The sequence below is a fragment of the Coregonus lavaretus genome (genome assembly GCF_964263955.1).
Source record: "Coregonus lavaretus genome assembly, chromosome: 38".
NCBI classification, from domain to species: Eukaryota; Metazoa; Chordata; class Actinopteri; order Salmoniformes; family Salmonidae; genus Coregonus; species Coregonus lavaretus.
The window spans coordinates 6,000,807-6,021,261 of NC_140025.1; the positions used below are offsets into that span (position 1 = coordinate 6,000,807).

The 20,455-nt window shown below is 42.5% G+C and overlaps 1 protein-coding gene across 2 annotated transcripts; it reads left to right on the forward strand.

The window, feature by feature from the left end:
- Nucleotides 1-1,607: 1,607 nt before the first annotated feature.
- On the forward strand, nt 1,608-19,679 carry anos1a (anosmin 1a). 2 transcript variants are annotated; one of them, XM_084154984.1, is made up of 14 exons: nt 1,608-1,884; nt 6,931-6,978; nt 12,349-12,411; nt 12,727-12,949; nt 13,398-13,582; nt 13,817-13,946; nt 14,529-14,740; nt 15,533-15,665; nt 15,888-16,025; nt 16,813-16,901; nt 17,027-17,198; nt 17,445-17,674; nt 18,116-18,257; nt 18,991-19,679. In XM_084154984.1, the coding sequence occupies exons 1-14, from the start codon at nt 1,687-1,689 to the stop codon at nt 19,041-19,043; spliced, it is 2,016 nt and encodes a 671-aa protein (XP_084011110.1). In that variant the 5' UTR covers nt 1,608-1,686; the 3' UTR covers nt 19,044-19,679. The 2 variants fall into 2 exon arrangements, with proteins under 2 accessions (XP_084011110.1, XP_084011111.1); XM_084154985.1 differs by having other exon boundaries at nt 15,894-16,025.
- The last annotated feature ends 776 nt before the right edge of the window (nt 19,680-20,455 follow it).

The window sequence follows — 20,455 nt, forward strand, 5'->3', positions numbered from 1 at the left end:
TGATTGAGTAACTCTGGCATTATCTGAGATATAGCCTTAGAGCTTAAAGTGGCAATCTGCAGTTGAAACAATAACAAAGTGGTTACCCCACCCCTGTTTTGGTAAAAATGCAGAGCTCTTGATGCAAGGACAGAAAAAATATCGTTTTAAGCATATTTTGAGTGTTTATTTACATTTACAATGTTTATACACATTGAAGTAGAACAAGCTTATATTTGGGGTTCTGATGGGGTACGAAAATTGAACTAAGCTCATGAGGCATTTATAAGTTATATTCTTATTTTATAAGGCCAAAAATGGATGTAGCATCTGCGGATTGCCCCTTTAAGATATAGTCACACACTGTCACTCAGCGTTGCATGACCAAGGACTTAATAGGGGTCCCATGCCATTTCTATTAAATACATGATTACATTTAAACATGCAGTTGCGGTCCAAATGACAGAAGACAGGGACTGAGTTACCAAACACTTCATCATTCACTCTCCGCAATCTCACTCGGTGTAAACTAAAGCTACTGTAAATGGACAGATTGAACCTGACTCTGCTTCTGAACTGCAGCCAGTGTCAGAAACACTCCTCACCTGTAGACCAATTATAACACTGTAGTTAAAAGACAGCACAGCTGCTGTGATTCCACACAGCTCAGCACCACTCTTTAAAAGCTAACATAGAAGAGGTATGGGCCAGTCATTATCACCCCAGGAGGCTACCGCACCAAGCAGAGACTATTTTTCAATGAGCATGAGCGAAAAATACCAACTACGTGAGGATTTCTTCAATATTTCCTACACGTCATATTCTCTCCTTTCCGTGGGCAAGAAAACGGTGCCAAAACGTAGAGAGATACTTTGTGAGATATGTTAGTGGTTAGTTTTTATAGTTTTTGCCCATAAAAATGTTGTTCTCTGCTACCGGTGAAAATGGTGGGGTTCCCTGGAAGCTGTGTGACTTCCCGCCCCCCAGATAAGTTTCCACGAGGCAACAAACTGTTATACTAAAGAACTACTACACTAAGAAGCTTGTTAGTCAGGTAAGTTTCAATGCATGAACGAATGAATGGATTAATTAATTAATTAATTAATTAAAATTAAGCGACGAATCCCAAATAAGACACAATGAATATGTAGAAAATGATTTTTCAGTACAGTCAATGATAACATTTAAGAGATTCTGAAGTGATTGTTGCAGTTCTATGTTTTTTTTTTGTCTCCATTAAAAGTATTGGAGACCATAAACAGGTGTAGTGAGTTGCAGGTGAACAGGAGTGCTGAGGGGTGGTTTCTGTAGATTTTGTTTATGTGTTATTACCCTTTATCAAAATGCATTCTTCATTTGAAGCAGGACATTATCATTCAAGATAAAGATACTACTAGACCTGGTTTTATAATGTGAGGTAGATTAGCCCTTACATTTAGATTGTAATTTTGGAGGTTATTTGGCAATGATAACTTAAACAATTTCAGCAATTAAACAATTAGATGGCATCAGTCCAAACTTATCACACACATCATACCTGAGATAATTAGCTGTTTATCGTAAATTTCTTCCATTGGCAGACAGCTCAGATCCTGGCTCCTCCCTTCGACATAGAAGTTTCATCAGTTTCCCGGGCTGCATCCACAAACTGTCATAAACCTGTCCTGTCGCTAAGAGGGGAAGCACGTAAGAGAAAAGGCCTAGACAATGTTATTATCCAAAAATAGAGGTGTATTTGCGAGTCTTTGTTTGTGGAGTATCTTATTATTGAGTGTCAATGCGAAGACGAAGAAGAAAGACGAGACCCAGTCGATGAACGACATCTACCGAGGGAGATGCGCTTCTAGGTGCCTCAGCTTGCACAGCACTCGCATAGCGACGCTCTCCAAACAATCTCAGGTTGAGGTAAGGCCAAAACAAGCGCGCGAGCATGCTACTGTCTTCATGGAATAAAGTGAAAGTTGGATCAAACGCAGGCAATCCGATTTGTTCTACTGCATTATATAATATTCCCTTTACTTTTTATGCGTAAATGAATTAATAAACAAGAATGTGCTTGAAATAGACCATCGCATTAATGATGAGGACATGTTTGTTTTTCTAATTTTGTTGATTATTATCTGATAACTGATGTTTTGTTTTTGGCCTCACAATAACTACTTTAGATTTGGTATGTGTGCAAACTAGACAATATTTGGAGACAATTCAGTATCATGTTCTGACAGAGGAAACTGACTAGACACTACTCCTCATTAGAATGTTCTCTTTACCATGTCCCATTTTAAAAATCTGACTCTGCATTGAGAAGTGGAGCAACCTACTGGCTGATGGAGAAGGGGAGAGAGAGAGGCTTGTTATCCTAATTACGTCCATACCAAGCCCTTCACTACCCCTCCAGTCCCAAGCCTATGACACTGTGACTGAGCCAACCAGTTCACATGATCAAGTTCATGTCCTCGTCCTCCTTGGATGACATACAGTACATGGAGATAACTAATCCTTAGCAGTGAACATGCCCAGTTACCCACTATTCAGCCTCAGGATTTGGAAGGATGGCCCCGCGAGAATACCCACTAGTATACTCCCACATAGTAGTCCTATATAGTTTACTGAATGAATTGATCCATAGGGAATATGGAATGGTAAACTAGTGAGACACATAGCTATGGTTTATTATCACGGGTCTGGAACTGCACTGACATCACATCATTAGCCACACTGTCATGCACTCGTGACCTCTCTAAGGGTCAGGATGTGACCTTTAACCTGTTTAATCACTACTTCCCACAGATCATGTAGCAGGGTCGATTTTAGATTGCAGGGGCAGTCCAGCTATTCTCTCTGTGGTGGAATTCCTGTCATAGATCAAATCTATCCATTGTAGGAGTGGGTAGGATACTATGTCATGTTAGCCTATATAATGGCAAATGATCATTGCCAGACTTGGGTATACCTACGCTTCAGCTATACGTTTTCACCTTTTTGGCACATGTGCATCAATTCGACACAGTAATGGACATGAAGCATATTGTTTGAAAGGTCTCGTGCTGGAAGCAGCCATGGAATTACATCTTGGTACAGATTGTTGAATCTATCGTAAACTTTCCATATTGGAAAGTCCCTTTCTGAGATTTGATGGAAACTTTTTAATATGACAATCTACTCCAGACAGTGAATTAAAATGATGTTAATGTCACCATCAGTCTGGGTTGTAGTTGTTGGACAGGACCATTAGTCTGCTTTGAGGTGGTTAAAACTTAGGCTTGCATCCCAAATGACACCCATTCCCTATGTAGTGCACTACTTTTTACCAGGGCCCATAGGGCTCTGGTCAAAGGTAGTGCACTATATAAGGAATAGGGTGCCATTTGGGACGTAGCCTTGCCCTTGATTTCCAGTCATTCACATTTAATATTTAGTTCTGACTTGCGTCAGAGGTTATATTGTGCTCCATTCATTTAGTCAGTGACATAACAAAAATGCCCTTATCTGTCCTGACTTTCATGTCCCTTGGGCTGCCATAGTAGCCTTCATAACATGGGTATGACTCATTGTCTGAGTCCCAAATGGTACTCTATTCCCTTCCTAGTGCGCTACTTTTGACCAGAGCCCTATAGGCCCTGTTCAAAGGTAGTGCACTATAATAGGAATATGATGCAGACATTAATTGACCTGATAATGACAGAGAGGTCAGGTGACTATCTGTCTTTAGCCGGCACTGGATACAGTGGTCTTTTCTGCCCACAACCACCCCTCCCAGACCCTTGTGCCTGCACTGGACAGAGGAAGGCCAGGGTGCCTTTGACTGGCCTGCACGGTCTTCTCAGACGTTAGCTCACTAAAGATCACTTTCACTTTAGGTCACTTTCTTTACCACTCCAAAAGTTGTGTTACTAACATTAATTGGTAAAAAGCGTGTTTGTACACTTTGTACTTTTGTTACATTGTAGTTAAGATAATAGTTAAGACTTTTTCCACTGCACTACATGTTTTGTGTTATGTAATTATACTTCATAATAGAAACTGAAATACTGACTGTCCTCTTCTCTCCCTAGTAATTATACTACTGACTGTCCTCTACTCTCCCTAGTAGTTATACTACTGACTGTCCTCTACTCTCTACTCTCCCTAATAATTATACTACTGACTGTCCTCTACTCTCCCTAGTAAATATACTACTGACTGTCCTCTACTCTCCCTAGTAATTATACTACTGACTGTCCTCTACTCTCTTCTCTCACTAGTAATTATACTACTGACTGTCCTCTACTCTCTTCTCTCACTAGTAATTATACTACTGACTATCCTCTACACTCCCTAGTAATTATACTACTGACTGTCCTCTACTCTCCCTAGTAATTATACTACTGACTGTCCTCTACGCTCTACTCTCCCTAGTAATTATACGACTGACTGTCCTCTACTCTCCCTAGTAGTTATACTACTGACTGTCCTCTACTCTCTACTCTCCCTAGTAATTATACTACTGACTGTCCTCTACTCTCCCTAGTAATTATACTACTGACTGTCCTCTACTCTCCCTAGTAATTATACTACTGACTGTCCTCTACTCTCTACTCTCCCTAGTAATTATACTACTGACTGTCTTCTACTCTCTTCTCTCACTAGTAATTATACTACTGACTGTCCTCTACTCTCTTCTCTCACTAGTAATTATACTACTGACTATCCTCTACTCTCCCTAGTAATTATACTACTGACTGTCCTCTACTCTCCCTAGTAATTATACTACTGACTGTCCTCTACTCTCTACTCTCCCTAGTAATTATACTACTGACTGTCCTCTACTCTCCCTAGTAATTATACTACTGACTGTCCTCTACTCTCTATTCTCCCTAGTAATTATACTACTGACTGTCCTCTACTCTATTCTCCCTAGTAATTATACTACCGACTGTCCTCTGCTCTCCCTAGTAATTATACTACTGACTGTCCTCTACTCTCCCTAGTAATTATACTACCGACTGTCCTCTACTCTCCCTAGTAATTATACTACTGACTGTCCTCTACTCTCCCTAGTAATTATACTACTGACTGTCCTCTACTCTCCCTAGTAATTATACTACTGACTGTCCTCTACTCTCTACTCTCCCTAGTAATTATACTACTGACTGTCCTCTACTCTCTTCTCTCACTAGTAATTATACTACTGACTGTCCTCTACTCTCTTCTCTCACTAGTAATTATACTACTGACTATCCTCTACTCTCCCTAGTAATTATACTACTAACTGTCCTCTACTCTCCCTAGTAATTATACTACTGACTGTCCTCTACGCTCTACTCTCCCTAGTAATTATACTACTGACTGTCCTCTACTCTCCCTAGTAGTTATACTACTGACTGTCCTCTACTCTCTACTCTCCCTAGTAATTATACTACTGACTGTCCTCTACTCTCCCTAGTAAGTATACTACTGACTGTCCTCTACTCTCCCTAGTAAGTATTCTACTGACTGTCCTCTACTCTCTACTCTCCCTAGTAGTTATACTACTGACTGTCCTCTACTCTCCCTAGTAATTATACTACTGACTGTCCTCTACTCTCCCTAGTAATTATTCTACTGACTGTCCTCTACTCTCTACTCTCCCTAGTAATTATACTACTGACTGTTCTCTACTCTCCCTAGTAATTATACTACTGACTGTCCTCTACTCTCACTAGTAATTATACTACTGACTGTCCTCTACTCTCCCTAGTAATTATTCTACTGACTGTCCTCTACTCTCTACTCTCCCTAGTAATTGTACTACTGACTGTCCTCTACTCTCCCTAGTAATTATTCTACTGACTGTCCTCTACTCTCCCTAGTAATTATACTACTGACTGTCCTCTACTCTCCCTAGTAATTATACTACTGACTGTCCTCTACTCTCCCTAGTAATTATTCTACTGACTGTCCTCTACTCTCTACTCTCCCTAGTAATTATACTACTGACTGTCCTCTATTCTCCCTAGTAATTATACTACTGACTGTCCTCTACTCTCCCTAGTAATTATTCTACTGACTGTCCTCTACTCTCTACTCTCCCTAGTAATTATACTACTGACTGTCCTCTACTCTCCCTAGTAATTATACTACTGACTGTCCTCTACTCTCCCTAGTAATTATACTACTGACTGTCCTCTACTCTCCCTAGTAATTATTCTATTGACTGTCCTACTCTCTACTCTCCCTAGTAATTATACTATTGACTGTTCTCTACTCTCTCTAGTAATTATACTACTGACTGTCCTCTACTCTCTATTCTCCCTAGTAATTATACTACCGACTGTCCTCTACTCTCCCTAGTAATTATACTACCGACTGTCCTCTACTCTCCCTAGTAATTATACTACCGACTGTCCTCTACTCTCTATTCTCCCTAGTAATTATACTACCGACTGTCCTCTACTCTCCCTAGTAATTATACTACTGACTGTCCTCTACTCTCCCTAGTAATTATACTACCGACTGTCCTCTACTCTCCCTAGTAATTATACTACTGACTGTCCTCTACTCTCTATTCTCCCTAGTAATTATACTACCGACTGTCCTCTACTCTCCCTAGTAATTATACTACCGACTGTCCTCTACTCTCCCTAGTAATTATACTACTGACTGTCCTCTACTCTCTATTCTCCCTAGTAATTATACTACCGACTGTCCTCTACTCTCCCTAGTAATTATACTACCGACTGTCCTCTACTCTCCCTAGTAATTATACTACTGACTGTCCTCTACTCTCTATTCTCCCTAGTAATTATACTACCGACTGTCCTCTACTCTCCTTAGTAATTATACTACCGACTGTCCTCTACTCTCCCTAGTAATTATTCTACTGACTGTCCTCTACTCTCCCTAGTAATTATACTACTGACTGTCCTCTACTCTCTACTCTCCCTAGTAATTATACTACTGACTGTCCTCTACTCTCTTCCCTCCCTACAGAACAATGGATCCCTGGGCTGGTGTCAAAATCATAAGCAGTGTGCCAAGGTAACGTACTGATGTTTACATGCATACCTATTACCTAACATGATAGAAATCACACAAACGGAATCATCTATTTTCAGACAGGAAAAGCTTTCAGGGAAAGTCAGCAGCTGAACAAATAGCATGATAAATCATTGCCATCGTCTTAGTCGTAGTGGTTCCTACCCAGTACTCTATGTACCATTCAATACCATATATCACTATATCAGCTAATATACTGCAGCTAGCTATGTACTGTACCTCTGTAGATCATAGAGCCTAAATAATATACAATCACAAAGTATAGCGACAGGTGCTTTAGATGGATGCTTGGCTGTTAAGCTCTTAGTCTCTCCACTTTTTATTCTGCATATCCCTCTCTGGAAGTCATAATTGTCTTTAGGTAAAGAGCTGCACTCATTTTTGGTAATGAGCACAGTAACATTCTCTAACAGCCCTTCAGTATAGTATCCCCACAGTGTACAGAAGTGAAGCTGACATGTTGCCTTTGTGATTATTCCACAAGCTTCAGTATACTGTAGTATACAAAAATAGAATGGTTGCACAGTTGTCATATCTCATGACGCAAACAGCAGTCAAATACCATCATGAACAATATTATCTCATATGTTTTTGATAAACTGATTGCTGTTTTTTCAATAACACATTCACACTCGTAGCTATTTATTCTGAAGCCACATTCCTAATTAGTTTGGAATTGTCTTTGTGACTGTATTGTTACTTTGTTTACTACAGTATAATACTCTGGCTAGTTGTGTGTTTGTGTCACCATATGGGAGATGAGCACAACCACACACGTCTCTCTCTGTGACAGACAGACACACCCCAGGGTAGGCTTGCAGCAGAAACACAGTCAGCCAGGCGCTGACCTCTCTTGGTGGGTCCATGAAAACATTTGGCCAACTGCTCAGCAGATTTCTCCAGAACTCCAGAGAGCGTTTTCACTCAAACTTTAAACCAGGTCAATCCTTGTAGCATGATAGCATCCTCTACACTAGGTCCATGTAAAATAGCCTGGAACCAAAACAGATATGCTATGTTTTTATATCAGTTTGGATATCAGGCTACAGAGAATAAGATGTCAGCGCTTTCCTTGTTTTCTTGAAGAGTGATAATGCTATTTTATTCTCGTTAAGAAAGTAATAATAATATTTTATTCTCGTTAAGAAAGAACACAGCCAATTAGAATCCTCTTCGTTGTAGAATGTTCATTACACGGCAGCTAATTGCCAAATTAGAGGCTCTGAAGTGGAGATGAAGAATACATTTATTCTAACTAAGGAGATCTTAATGTCTCTGCAGTCTCACTTTAAAAGTAAACTTGCTTTGCTTTCAGTGCAGTTATGTGTCACCAATGGTTTGGTATATCACTACAACTCAACATTAGATTTGATAGGCTGCCCAAGGATTTCAGTCTGATTTAAAGTGTTCCGGAAATGTCACTACCTACTATGTAAGCAGTAGTTCCAGCTCAACCACAAAATTAGAAGTCAGACCCTCATGTTTTGCAATATTTGATTACAGGAGATTATTTGTTTAGCTGCATAAGCCATCGCATGTCTGCATCAAGCAAGTGGCTCATTTGGTTATTGCTTGCAGCAGTGTTTACGGCCACACTGAAAGTCCACCCACAACTTATCGGAGACAAAAACAGTGCTGCCATTTTAACGCCCTCAATGATTACATCCAGTAGAGCTATGATAATGTTTGGTCACAATTGTCAGATCATCCTGTACTTTGCCCATGCATACTCAGCCTCATGTTGTCTCTATGGACCTCCCTGGTAATGATGAGTGACTGTTAATCCGCCTGTCACTATCTCCTCGAGGCAGCCAGTCAATTAAGGCTACTATAGATGATTACCATAGTCTGTTAAAATAGAGTCCGGTCACATCTTCATTTAAAGGCTTAGCAGGGGATGACAGGATGGCTTCAGTGCCTCATTTAGGAGAGCCGTGGATGGTCATAATTGCCATGCTATTACACTGGACTGCCTGTCAGCCTCTCAGCTCTGCTGATATGAATGCTTAGTTGAAGTCATTATTTTTTATCACCTCACGACAAGCCAAGGCCCCTTCAGATTGGCGTTTAGGCAGCACTTTGGAGTCATTAGTGTACTAACTAACACTTACTGGTCTAGCAGTTGGGATGATGTGCCCTAAGGACAAAAAATAAGGCTGAAATGGCACCCTATTCCATATATAGTGCACTACTTTTGACCAGAGCCCTATGCAGGCAATAGGGTGCCATTTTTAACACGGCACATGAATGCATCTTCTTCCTTCCACCACAGACATGACCGTATGATATAATAAACAGTGTTAGGACTACAGAGAGGTGGAGAGCTGCATGCGCTCGTCCTCTTGAGAACGACTCTTGAACCCCCTCAAAGCCTGTTCAATTTGTAGAAACAGGAAGGGAGAGACAAAGGCAGGGTCTCATCTGGGCATGGTATCAAACACTGTTGTGTGCTACAGTATAGCCAGGTTGCATCCCAAATGGCACCCTTTTCCCTATTTAGTGCATTTATTTTGACCAGGGCCCATATGGCGCTGGTCAAAAGTAGTGCACTATATATAGAGAATAGGGTACCATTTGGGACGCAGGCTCAGTCTACACCACCCAAAAAGAACAGCAGCATTATGCACGGTCAGCAGAGAAGTCACTGAGGCCATTATCTACTGACATTCACAGAGGAGACGGTTCAATCTCGTCCTACTACGTACAGTAATGGCCATGTGTACTCTGCTGGTGCTTTTCGTGGTTTCCCTTGTTCCTTTGTAAAACAGGGCAGGTTTTCCTGTGTTCAAAATCAAGAGTAAGCATTATCGACTTTCAAATGTCTATCAAATGTCGGCCATCGAGGGGTAAGACTCCTTTGTCTTTTGCAATCAGTGAAAGAGAATCCTTAGAATGTCTAGGAATTGACAGAACACCTATCAGAGTCCTAGAACTCTGCTTTATTTGCGGTCGGTCCCTAGTGGAAAGGAATGCTTGGTTTGAGTTTGAAATGGGGCGGAAAACGAAGCGTAGCCGGCACGATAAGAACGAGGAGACGAGAGAGTCTGAGCGTCAGTTGGGATTAGAGGAAGAATCTCCCGTTGGAGACCAGAGAAGGGAGATAAGAGATGACAGGACAAACAGGGACACTCGTAGTACAGAATGGTACTAGGCTATGTCAGGGAGACGAGGACCTAGACACGATGTGAGAGCTTTAGACATGCAGTACATTGTAGTATGGAGGGACTGTAGGAGAGATAAAGCGAGGACAGGGTACTACAGGAGAGTAGAGGGGTTAAGAGAGCTAGTTGAATGTTTGAGCAATGTATGAGCATGTTACTGAATGGGAAAGGGTACAACGTCAGGCTTTAGCAGTTTCAGGATTTTCCTTCCATACAAGTAGCAGTGGGCCTGGGGCGAGCTCGGCAGGGTATCCGCGTTTCCCTCACCATAAAGTGGGCACCTCAGCTGCATTTAAATGTGTGCCTCCTTCCTTCACATTATTCAGAGTTTCCGACAACTACCAACACCCTCCACCCCATTCCACCCTTCACACATTTGCTCACACACACACACACACACACACACACACACACACACACACACACACACACACTTGCTCATGTTTTCACAGCAGCTGAAGATAAATGTGTTTCCCAAACTCATTCAGACCAAAACGTTGCCCCAGGATAACTCCAATCTTCACTCCACGCCTTGAAAACTTTTAACAACAGATTGCATGGTTGAGGCTTTCTCTACAAGGTTGTAGGAGTGAATTGAACATGCTGTTATACTTGTGTCAAGGCATAAGTAAGTAAGAAATAATAAGCATACTGAGTTTATATACTGAACACAAATATAAACGCAACATGTAGTGTTGGTCCCATGTTTCATGAGCTGAAATAAAAGATCCCCGAAATTTTCCATACGCACAAAAAGCTTATTTCGCTAAACTTTTGTGCACACGTGTTTATATCCCTGTTTGTAAGCATTTCTCCTTTACCAAGATATCCATCCACCTGACAGGTGTGGCATATCAAGAAACTGATTAAACAGCATGATAATTACAAAGGTGCACCTTGTGCTTAGGCCACTCTAAAATGTGCAGTTTTGTCACACAACACAATGCCACAGATGTCTCATGTTTTGAGGGAGCATGTAATTGGCATGCTGGCTGCAGGAATGTCCACCAGAGTTGTTGCCAGAGAATTGAATGTTCATTTCTCTACCATAATCCACCTCCAACGTTGTTTTAGAGAATTTGGCAGTACGTCCAACTGGCGTCACAACCGCAGACAACGTGTAACCACGCTAGCCCAGGACCTCCACATCCGGCTTCTTCACCTGTGGGATCGTCTGGGACCAGCCCCCCGGACAGCTGATAAAACTGAGGAGTATTTCTGTCTGTAATAAAGCCCTTTTGTGGGAAAAACTCATTCTGATTGGCTGGGCCTGGCTCCCAAGTGGGTGGGCCTATGCCCTCCCAGGCCCACGCATGGCTGCGCCCCATGTGAAATCCATAGATTAGTGCCTAATGAATTTTAAATTGACTGATTGCCTTCTATGAACTGTAACTCAGTAAAATCGTTGAAATTGTTGCATGTTGCGTTTATATTTTTGTTCAGTATAGTTAAACCTGGATAAAGAGTGACAGCACATATCAAATGGAAATTGTTACTGTAATATGGTAACTTTCAAATTACCCCTAGAGCCACCAGCCTTACTGTACATTGCAATGCAACATTCCCCACTGCCTTTCCTCCATGGCTACCAACCACTGTGTTTCATAACAGCATGAAATTGGAAATGTGAATATTCCCCTGGGCAGCCTAGCCTGGGTTACTCATGCAGAAAGAGTGTCTCTCAGGGACAAGGACAGCAGTACAGATCTACAAGCCGCTACAGGAAGCGCATAGATAACAAACACACTGTGGAAGAGTGGTGTTCTTTGATTTTCAAACATCCTATTTATTTCCCTTATACTGATGTTTTCCAAAGTAAATGTGGGTCCAGCAGCCTGCTGTCCAGTTCTTTAGCCGTTCTCTTCTCGAGAGTCAGGAACAACGACAAGGCCACAGATGTCAGATACATACAAAGATTCATCCCAATAAACGCCAAACTGCTAAAGTTTGTGGCAGCACTTTTTGCTGTTATATTGAGGGCGATTGAGGGGAGAAGAAGTATGCAAGGGAAAGTGTTCCGTTTCAACCTTTGATGATCCTGTATAGTCTGTGAAGGACATAGAAGTGATTACTACTGTATTTTTCTGAATACCTTGGTGACACGTCTTTACTGTAATAATAAAATCTCCTGTGGTGGCATGGAATGTGTGATGAGCCCTCACCTCCATCTCTGTTTCTCTCACCTTCAAAGTGCCTGGAACCATGCAAGGCCTCTTGGGACCTGAAGAGGAGCCAGTGCCGGGAGCTCTGTGCGGTATGATGACTTATGACAGCCTCGTACTACGTTAAGTTAGGGGGGGAGGAATGCACTGAGGAGAGGCTTCATGTGGAGAGGCTAAATTAGTAGAGTTCAGTTCAGATTCTCCTCCACATAATTTTGTTGGGCACAAGTAGTCAGACACAGGCATCTTTTACCTCAGTGCTTCCTCAATTTCCTCACTCAGTCGAAAGTAATCAGAAACAACTTTTTCCTACGATTTCTACACAGTTTTGGTTCTGTTATTTTAGTAGTAAAGCATCTGTGCTTTCTAACACTTCTCTCTCTCTCTCCCCCAATCCTCCACGCCAGCGCTCAATTCCCAAGAAGCACTGGGAGTGTGTGACGAGTTGTGAGTTCCTGCGCTCGGTGGTGGCAGTGAAGCAGGGTGACTGCCCTGCCCCTGAGAAGGCCAGCGGATTCGCGGCGGCGTGCGTGGAGGGATGCGAGGAGGACAGCGAGTGCCCTGCCAAGAAGAAGTGCTGTTCCAACGGCTGTGGGCATACCTGCCAACCTCCCAAGAACCTTTACAAAGGTACAGCAACCTCCAGTACACACAGTATGTTTAGGAAAATAGACAGGAAACTACAGTAGGTCCTTTTTTTGTTTGTTGGTTACAACCAATATACTATCTGCAACCAATTTGCGGGCCAATTCAAAGATGAGATAAGAAACTCAAACTTTTGCTTAGATAATTCACTGATGTCAATGGAAGACATGGAATTTAGAATTAAGCGTGCAGAGTTCAGAATTAACCTAATACGCATGTGGGCGGCAGGTAGCCTAGCGGTTAAGAGCATTGGGCTAGTAACTGAACGTTTGCTGGTTCGAATCCCTGAGCCGACTAGGTGAAAAATCTGCTGATGTGCCCTTGAGCAAGGCATCTAACTAATTGCTCTGAATAAGAGCGGCTGCTAAATGACAAAAAAAATAATGATTTCATGTAACCTTTGACCTTGAAATGACCCACTTCACCCTTCCAGGAGCCCCTCTGAAGCCCAGGAAGGAACTGAGTTTTGAGGAGCTGAGGTCTGGTCAGATGGAGGTGAGCTGGTCCTCCCGATTCAACGTGTCGGCCGAGCCGGTCATCTACGTGGTCCAGAGGAGGTGGAACTACGGAATCCAACCCAGTGAGGATGCTGCTACACAGTGGGAGGTGGTAGCACAGGTTAGTCAGACTTTTTGATGCTTACTTATTGATACTGTATGTAGTTGATTATAAGGGGACAAATGTATGTAATCTACTTAGAATTCAATGTGTGGCAATGTATTGATTGTTCATGAAGTTGAACAACTCTCTGTCTCTGTTTTGCTCTCTCTCTCTCTCTCTCTCTCTCTCTCTCTCTCTCTCTCTCTCTCTCTCTCTCTCTCTCTCTCTCTCCCCCCACCCCCCTCCCCCCAGACCACGGAGGTGAAAGCGCGGCTTGCTGATATCCGGGCAGGCCGGTGGTACCAGTTCAGAGTGGCAGCAGTGAACGTCCACGGGACCAGAGGGTTCACCACTCCCAGTCGCCACATCCACACCAAGAAAGGTCAGGCAGAGTGTCTGTGTGTTTGTTTGTATGTGTGAGGCTGGCTTAAACACCCTGGGGTGATATTGCATTGACTGTAATGAATTGGCTTTTGGCCATTTCTGAAGTGCTGTATTGTGGCTTTTGGCCATTTCTGAAGTGCTGTATTGTGGCTTTTGGCCATTTCTGAAGTGCTGTATTGTGGCTTTAGCCCCCTAGAGCTGTAATACCTTCCAGTCAATATATGAATAGCTTTAATAGACAGTTACTTAACCTTAATGTATTTGGCAGCTGTAATGTGCGGTGTGGGTTAGCTGTGCTGCATTTGTCAGTGAGAATGCCTCCATGATTGATTAACCTTTTTACTGCAGTGGGCTAAATCAGGGTCACACAGAGTGATTCCTGGGAGTCTTAAACACATTTTGACATAGAAACACCGGATATTCGGCGGGTTTCTGAAATAATGTTTGTTAATTATGAAATTATGAAAAATATTAATAACATTCTACCCATGAGGCAACTAAGTCATTTGACTGCAGGAAAGGGCTACTGATGTCTACATCAGACCAATGACACCTGATTGATTAATAATGTATTCACCAGACCCCTCCAGTCCCCCCACCCCATCTGAGCTGAGGGTGTCCAATGTGACCTTTGGCCCCGGCGGCAGGGCGGTGTCGGTCCGGCTGCACTGGTCCATCCCCTCAGACCTGGATGTCCCTGTACACCACTACAAGGTGTCCTGGAGCTGGGCCACAGGCAGCACAGGGGCCACAGCACGACCTAAGACCAAGAGGAGGAAGATGGTCAATGGGGTAAGTCATAGAGGAAGTCCCCTACACTGACATGTTGGGCCCATGGGTTAGGTCAGTCATACCCATAGAAATGGAATGACGTGGTCTAAGGGGCTTTGGCGGTCTAGTCATTCTATTTCCATGGTCAAAGCCTTTTAGAAAAAAAGGCGCTATCTAGAACCTAAAAGGGTTCTTCAGCTGTCCCCATAGGAGAACCCTTTGAGGAACCATTTTTGGTTCTAGGTAGAACCCTTTTGTGTTCCATGTAGGACCCTTTGAACAGAAGGTTCTATGTGGAACCAAAAAGGGTTCTATCTGGAACCAAAAAGGTTTATCCTATGGGGACAGCCATAGAACCCTTTTGGAACCCTTTTTTCTAAGAGTGTACCTACCCTGACATGTAGGCACTCATTAACATGGGACATTCCCTGGGACAATGTACAGTGGAAGCCTGTTGTTTCAGAGCCAGTTTCTTTCCTCAAGACACAACAAATGTAATGGAAGGATACACAATGGGAGTGTGTGTGGCTTTGATGACATAAACCCTCCAATCTGATGGTGCTTAGTGCTTACACACCAAACCAAGCAATTGTATAGTTGTCGCTTCTGGCAAATTAATCACAGATTGATGCTATTAAATAGCCAAAATCTGCATTATCTTATGAGCTCACGTCTGTTTTGGAAAATGACATTTTCCCGGCAAGTTATTACTGTGGTTATTGGACCTACTTTGTACCTTTTGTTGTGTGGATATAGAGGATACAGAACGGTCTTTCTGACCCTATAACCCCTCTGTCCTGTATATGTATCCAGGGGCAGAGGTATGTGGAGCTGGAGAGTCTGCGAGCTAACAGGAGTTACAGTGTGGAGCTACAGGCCGTGTCCTACTGGGGACAGAACCCACTGAAAAGTCCAAAGGCCAGCCTGCACTTCACCACACGACCCAGTACGTCAACAACAGTCAAAGCTTATCAACTGTCATTTGTTAAGGAAAATATTTGATAATTAGGCTCGCCATATTCTGGAAACGTTCTCAAAGTTCTCAGGTTTTTCCAGAAATCCTGGTTGGAGGATTTTTACAGAATATTTACCCAGTATATCAAGGTTGGATGCGTGATATGTTTGCATCTGATATAACATCGCTTTCTTCCCACTTTCATTGTTGCAGAATCAGGGGAGGAGCAGACGTCTGGCGCGCGCCCGGTCCCCGTCCCCGGGGGTTTTATCCCTGATGTGTTGGATGTGGGCACCCCCTTCTACCAGGATGGCCAGCTGCAGGTCCGGGTCTACTGGCAGAGGAGCACAGGTATGCAGGTGGAGACCCAGACACAGCCACACACACAAACATGCACACACGCGTTAATGAACGCACGCACGCATAGGCGCACACACACACACACACGCAAGCATGCTTGCACGCGCACACACACACACACACACACACACACATGTGCATTAACCCACGCATGCAACACCCACACACACACACACACATTTGATTTGGCCTTTGACAAAAGCAGTGTGGCTGAGGAAATAATCCTCTAACCACCACCTCCCTATCGTAATGTAAACAGAGAGATTATCGTAAATGTACAGGATGCTTGTGGGTAATTAAACATGAAACAAAAGGCTGCTTTGTTACAAGCTGATAAGATGCACAGATGTACATCCTGAATCCTGTTCATGCAGGAACATGAGCACAGTAAGCTAGCATCGCTGACTCACTGGGCTACCCACAGCACACACACTGGGCTACTCACAGCACACACACTGGGCTACTCACAGCACACACACTGGGCTACCCACAGCACACACACTGGGCTACCCACAGCACACACACTGGGCTACCCACAGCACACACACTGGGCTACCCACAGCACACACACTGGGCTACCCACAGAGCCAACTGAGGAACAGCTTCTCTTACATTTTGCGTCAAAGAATCTGTTCTGTCTAAACAAGTTGAGCTTTATAGAAGTGAACCATTGACTCTTATTTTGAAAGGCCAATGTGTGCTTTGTCACCAGTGTTTTGAGACAAATCAGCAGTTGATTGATGATGAATTGATTGATACTACTTTCCATCTCTCTCAGATCCCACTGTAGTTCGGTATCGTGTCCAGTGGGTACCAGATTACTGTGGACACAACCAGACCAAAGGAGTGGACAAGATCATCACAGAGGTAACCAGTTTCATTCAGCCGATTTATGGTGAAACTTCAAGTAATATAAAGGGTATCTATCTCTATTGGAGTTACAGTATAGGGTGCTCTCATCATATGTGTCCGCTGTCTTTAACCTCTTATAGGAGGGCTTTGCCAGCCTCCCTGGCCTGCTCTTCTCCTGTAAGTACAGCGTGAACCTCCAGCCACTCGGTACTAAGGGACGTGCCCAGGCAGAAACCACCTTCTTCTTCACCCCCTCCTGTGCCACCATCAGCGCCAAGAGCCCCAAACACATCGCCTGTCCAGGGCAGGAAGGTGAGACACCACTGACCACCCAAAGATGACTTTGTCACTTTGTCATTGACCTAGTGAACCTTCACATTTCCATTGGTGTAACGCTCTATGTTTAAGATCAACTACATTGAAGTTGGACTGTGTAGAATCACTGATCTACATATCACCTTGCATCCTAAATAACTAGTAATTATGTGATCAAGATTAGAGATTCTGCGCTTCGCTTTGCTCAAACTGATCCCCTCAAACACTATGTTTGTCCCATAGGACCCTCTCCTACTCCTCCTCCCAAGGTGCTGTCCAAGGCAGAAAACCTGACCGCCTCCTTCATGGCCGACAAGGGTAACATCACAGCTGTGTTTACATGGGAGGTGTCTACGCCACTCCCACCCCAACAGCTCCACGGGTTCCAGGTCACATGGGCGGAAGTGACCTCAGCCAGTCGCCATAACAACCTTCCCAACAGCCTAATCTCACAGTCCCAGATACTACCACCAGTAAGTCCACCAGTATAAACCCGAATAGTGCTGTCCCAGTGGGCACAGACGTCAATTCAACGTCTATTCCACGTTGGTTCAACATAATATCGTTGAAATGACATGGAAACAACGTTGATTCAACCAGTGTGTGCTCAGTGGGGTGCCACCATATACTGGAACCCCATATCAACTCAACGAATTAGCCCACCTTTATGCAACAAATCTAACCATTTGTCTCAGTAAATCAAAACCCTGTAATAACCAACAAATGTCTAAGTAATCAATTTTCATTTTCACAAATTCCCATGATTTGTTGTGATTTAAATAAGTAGCTTCACGGAATAGGGTGGTAGTGTAGTAGAGGAAGGTGACCAAAACATCCATATAGGAAAAAGCCAACCAGTTCCCCCTTTTAACAATGAATGAGCCCCTGCATTGCTGTCTTCCCTGTTCTCTCAGGAGCGTAATGTCCTGGTAGTGTCAGGTCTGCAGCTAGCTACCCCCTACAGGCTGGAGATCCAGGTGATTGGAGCAGGAGGGGAGGGTCCTGCCACCACCAAGACCTTTTACACTCCCAACACCTCGCCAGTCCTACAGCACAGTAAGATCATTGATTGGATTATCTTTCTCTTTTCCAGATGCTAAAAGAGATTTACAATGGTAACTTTCAAGGAATGTATGGAATTTTACCAGATGACATCTAGTGGCCTTTTTGGGTACTGCTGATTATCATAGGCGTCTGTAATTATCTCTGGCCCTCTGTGACCTTATCAAGTAAAATAGATTACAAAAAATCCAATATGATGATAAAAAAATAAAATAATAGAATGACAAAGCTGTAAAACAGTATCCTAAATATAAACCAATTTAGTGTATTAAATGTGTTTTAATATGAGGATTTCAGCATGAAAAGATCCTTTTATATATTTTTTACACACTTATTTATTTGACTATATCAATATGTATTTGTTGTAAATGTTTTGGGTACAGACTGGTTGCAGTTGTGAAAAAAATACAATAGTTGGAAGAGTAACAGAGTTAATTGAAAATAAGGCAATTTTTGCATTAATAGGCTATTTCCTCTTGAACCATATGGTCTATCCACTAGAAACTCATGGACAATATGGACACAGACATAACAAATGTATACTTTATATATAAATAAATAAATACATTGTATTTAAGTATAAATGACCCAAGTTATCATGGATTGCAATAGATTACCTGTTAATTACCATTATTACTGAATAATCTGGTAAATTACCAGTAGGTTTGCAACCCTAACTCTGACCTTATCATTGACCTGCTTGGCCTATCTCAATGTGACCATTCAGGACCCAGACTCAGGAATCATCACCAGCACCAGCCCACCATAGAGAGGCACTGAGAGATCAGCTGACCAGAGCTGACCAGAACTAACCTCCCAGACTCAGGACACTGGAGAACAGCCACCAACAGAAGGGAGAAGGGTCCTCCTTCGGACATTACTCAGTCATGTCTCTACTGTTGTATGTGCACCCTACCAAACAAAGAAATTGCTAACAAGTAGCCCACCGATAAACAGTTCACCCAACCCTTCAATGAGGAAATGCTTCTGAATTTTGCATTTGGATATGAGTCTATATACAGTAGATAAAGATTCCTTAGAGACCTTGGCTTTGCATGTAAAATCCTAGTGTTTCCGGCATGAAATTATTTGTATTACAATCTCCTTCTCTCCGACAAATAGACAATGACTTGTCACTGTTAAATCATTACTTTTTTCAATATAAAAGTGATATTATTTTACGTTTTAATAGGCTGAAGATGTAATATTGTGTCCCAACTCTCATGTACTGTAAATGCTGTACATATAGTTTGTCTATAATTTATTTGTCTACAGTGGTTTATTTGTATGTATTACTGTACACCGTTGTCTTTCTGTTACATTTGACTGTGTATGTTCTTTCCAGATCACCCTTTTGTAAACTGACATACCCTGTATAGAGATGTTTTAAGTAAAAGTAAATTCAGTGTCAAAAAGCATCCTGTCTGCATATTTTATCATGTATGGTTCAAAAGTCCATAGTTATAAACCAGAGAAAATGGACGACCATTGTGTTTCTATTTACATTATATTTTGTTTGGTGTGCAAACAAAAGGTTAGCTAGTAAAACACAGGTCTCCTGGGGACGTGTGGAAATGCAAACACACCACCAGGCAACGCAGTCTGTCAGTGTTCTATACCCATGGTGCATGGCGTCACACTTATTCCCATTCAACCCAACCAACTGGGTCTCTGTGTTTCTGCCTGTCTAACTACAGTATGTGTGCACATGCATCTGAATATGACTCTGCTATGGTCTCTCTATCTCTCTCTATATATATATATATATATATTATGTCTTTGGGTTCCTTTAACTTTTTATGGAGGGATCTTTTTTTAGTCTCATTTATTATATGAAAAATGCCTTTGAAACGAAATGCCTTTATGCACAAATATTGATATAATAACCATCATTTGGAAGTAAACTTGGAGTCACACAATGACATGGTGTGTGGTCCTCCCACTACAACTCAGGAAACCTGGCAGTTTAAATGAGGCTACAGATGAAATAAGTTATGATGAACTTCACAGGGTGGTGAAAGTGCATGGTATGAGCTTGATGCTCCTTTCCAATAAATGGTGAGGGTCATATTCTGGTGACATGATGATCGATGCTTGACAGCTGTTTTGACAAATAAAAACATTCTCGCTCTTATCCATAATTACTGTATCTGCGAGCTGTTGGCTAGAACTCACATGCCAAGACCAGAGGA